Source organism: Myotis brandtii, unplaced genomic scaffold (assembly GCF_000412655.1).
Source record: "Myotis brandtii unplaced genomic scaffold, ASM41265v1 scaffold120, whole genome shotgun sequence".
Lineage (NCBI taxonomy): Eukaryota > Metazoa > Chordata > Mammalia > Chiroptera > Vespertilionidae > Myotis > Myotis brandtii.
In genome coordinates this window covers 1,084,842-1,087,465 of record NW_005354174.1, presented here as the reverse complement: position 1 = coordinate 1,087,465, position 2,624 = coordinate 1,084,842, and the positions used below count along the sequence as shown (strand labels likewise).

At 63.1% G+C, this 2,624-nt stretch overlaps 1 protein-coding gene across 1 annotated transcript in view; it reads right to left on the bottom strand.

Annotated features, from left to right (window-relative positions):
* Window positions 1-2,381, bottom strand: part of CA4 (carbonic anhydrase IV) — a gene marked incomplete at its 5' end in the record, with an annotated part of 9,151 nt that extends 6,770 nt beyond the window's left edge. Inside the window, 5 exons of the mRNA XM_005858696.2 lie at window positions 58-121; window positions 390-473; window positions 564-709; window positions 1,352-1,507; window positions 2,183-2,381. Coding sequence (XP_005858758.2) covers window positions 58-121; window positions 390-473; window positions 564-709; window positions 1,352-1,507; window positions 2,183-2,381 — 649 coding nt within the window. The remainder of the gene's footprint in view (window positions 1-57; window positions 122-389; window positions 474-563; window positions 710-1,351; window positions 1,508-2,182) is intronic.
* Between the last annotated feature and the right edge of the window lie 243 nt (window positions 2,382-2,624).

Below are 2,624 nucleotides of genomic sequence, written 5' to 3'. Positions count from 1 at the left end.
CAAGTCCCCCCCCCTCCCATCACCCCCAGGCTCCCCCTCCTGGACTTCCTGACTCACTGGGTCTGGGAATAGCAGACAAGGCCTCCACCAGCGGCTGGAAGCCCTCGTTCTTGGATCCAGCCTGGAAGGAGGGGAGGGAGCTTGAGAGGGGCTTGTGGGGAGCTGGTGGTGACCCCAATGTGTTCTCCTGGTCTGGGGGTAGGGAGGGCAGGCAGCTTCTGCATCTGAGACTCTGAGAGGCTCTGAGCGCCCCCCGCCCCCGCCCGGCCCATGCCCCGGAGGGTGTACAAGTCACTGAGAAACAAGGAGCCTCCCCAGGCCCCTCCTGTTTCGCTCGAATCCTGGGTCTCTGGATCCTAAGAAGCAGCCCCTGGCGGACGGGGCCCCACCTCCACCAGGAAGGCCAGCACTGCAATCTCGTCTTTGGGGTCCTGGGCCTCGTTCTTGTTCTCTTTCTCATGTACGATGTGCATCTGGTGGGAGGTGAGAGAGAAGGAGAGGGAAATTGTGGGGGCTGGACCCCCTTTCCCAGCCAAGGCTCTACCCCAGAAGGGGCCACTCACCTCCATGGCAAAGCGATCCCCGTCCAGGCTGTGCTCTGAGCCTGCATCCGGCACCCTGGACCAGTGCAGGTGCAGCTGCTTGGCCCGGTATGGGGAGGCCAGGCCTCCTCCCGCGATTGTGGCCTCGTTCCCCAGCGACACCATCACTGAAGGGCACAGGAGGGGCAGAGTCCTGTACCCACCTCCCCTAGCTTCTTCCAAACACTCTTCCCAGCTCCACCCAAGCAAGACCTCAACTGCGTCCCACCCTCTGTGGGCTTCAGGCCGGACCCGGAGGGAGGGGACAGGATGGGTGGCACAGCCCTCGACGGTTCCCCGGGGGGGCCCCCCTATCTGCCTCTCCCTCTGCATACCTCCCACTGCCCCAAACAGGAAACTCCGTGGGTCCCTCCCCTGCTCCAACCCCCCTCTGTGGTGGCCTGGCGTCCTCAGGGGAATAGCCACCTCCTCAGCCCTGGGTGACCTGCCCAGGCCCCTCCCAGCCTCACTCTCTGTCCTCCATGCACACGGAGCCACGTGCAGTTCCCAGGCTGTTTCACATCCACACCTTTGCACATGTCGTTCCTTGTTCCCAGAACACCGCCCCCTCCCAGCCCCAGACTGATCTGATGACGTATTGCAAATACTTCTTTCCAAAGCCTGTCCTGCCCTTCCCTCCCCTCCCCTCCCTCCGAGCTTCCAGCTTCTCAGCAAAGTGGACCTGGGCCTGTGTGCCCTCCTTGTCCTCAGAGAACCCAGGGGCCCCTGGACCGGTGCCCAGGCCTCCATCCTGCCCACCCGGGACCCACCTGAGTGCCCATTGTTTTGCAGAGTCCACTTCTGCTTCTTGTCGTAGCCGGAGAAGGAGAAGGGTCCCAGGTTTTCGTCCACCCGTGCCTTGGCGGTGACGATGTTGATGGGGGACTGGCGGTCCTTCCGGCATTGCCCACCCCACTGGTCCGGCGCTGAGCAGGGAGAGAAGGCGGGCTGAGTCGGGGTGCCTGGCGCCAGGCTGTGGCCTCCTCTGCTCCTTGGAGGTCGGGACCAAGCACCCAGCTCACGTGTGGCAAGGCCTCGGGCCGGGCAGTGATGTGGGACAGGGTGGGAACAGGGTGGCCAGTAGGTGGCTGTGAGCTCTGGGGGAGGGGACAGCCTCAGGCTGCCGGGCTGTGAGGGGAGAAATGTGGTGATAACCTGTGTGATGGAGTTCAAAGGGGGATGGGAGGGCTCTGGGCAGGTGAGGAGTGGGTCCCCTGGAAGGGCTGGAGGTGGGATGTGACCCAGGGAGGAACCTGGTGCCTGAACCCTGGTGACCGTGGGCAGCCCGGTCCGGCCTGCGACCACAGAGGCAGGACCAAAGGAGCGGCTGGAAGGCGGTCCGCGTTTGAGTAGAAAGTGCCAGTCTCCACTTTGTTACTCGAAAGCGTCCAATGTCTCTCCATCTGCTGCTGCCAATGACATCCCAGAGGACGCCCCCTCCGGATGACAGTGATGGGGGTGCCAGGGTAGGGCCCCCCGAGCCCAGGGGTGTATACCGCATGCGTGTGTGCCTGTGTTCAGAGCTGCTATGTGGCTGGCGGGGCACCCTTGTCCTTCGTCCTTCCCACCATCCTTGTGTCTCCAAGGCTCGCTGGACTTACCCAAGCAGTTTTCAGAGTCCTTGGCTTGAACCGCGTAGCACCAATGTGACTCTGGAGCAGAGAGAGGCAGGAGTGAGGCCTGTGTGCGTGTGTCCGTGCACCTGTGCACCCATAGGCCCCTAGGAGCGCACGTGGACTGTGTGCACACAAGCCACACCCGGTGTGTGTGTGTGTGCGCGTGCGTGTGCGCGTGTGCATGCACAGGGGGTCAGAGGCTGCAAATCTCCCTGGAGTCAGAGCCCCCCTGGGGTTGGGGTGGCGTGTTCCTAGGAGAGGACACTTAAGAAGAAACTGTGGGTGGGGATGGGGCAAGAAGGCAGCGCAAGAATTGTGACTCATCTGCTGGTCATCCTTCCCCAAGACACGGGTTCTGGGGTTCTCCTTTCTCGGGCAGGCAGGGCCCCAAGGCCCCCAGGTTTCTCATCAGCCTCCCCCTCCCTCC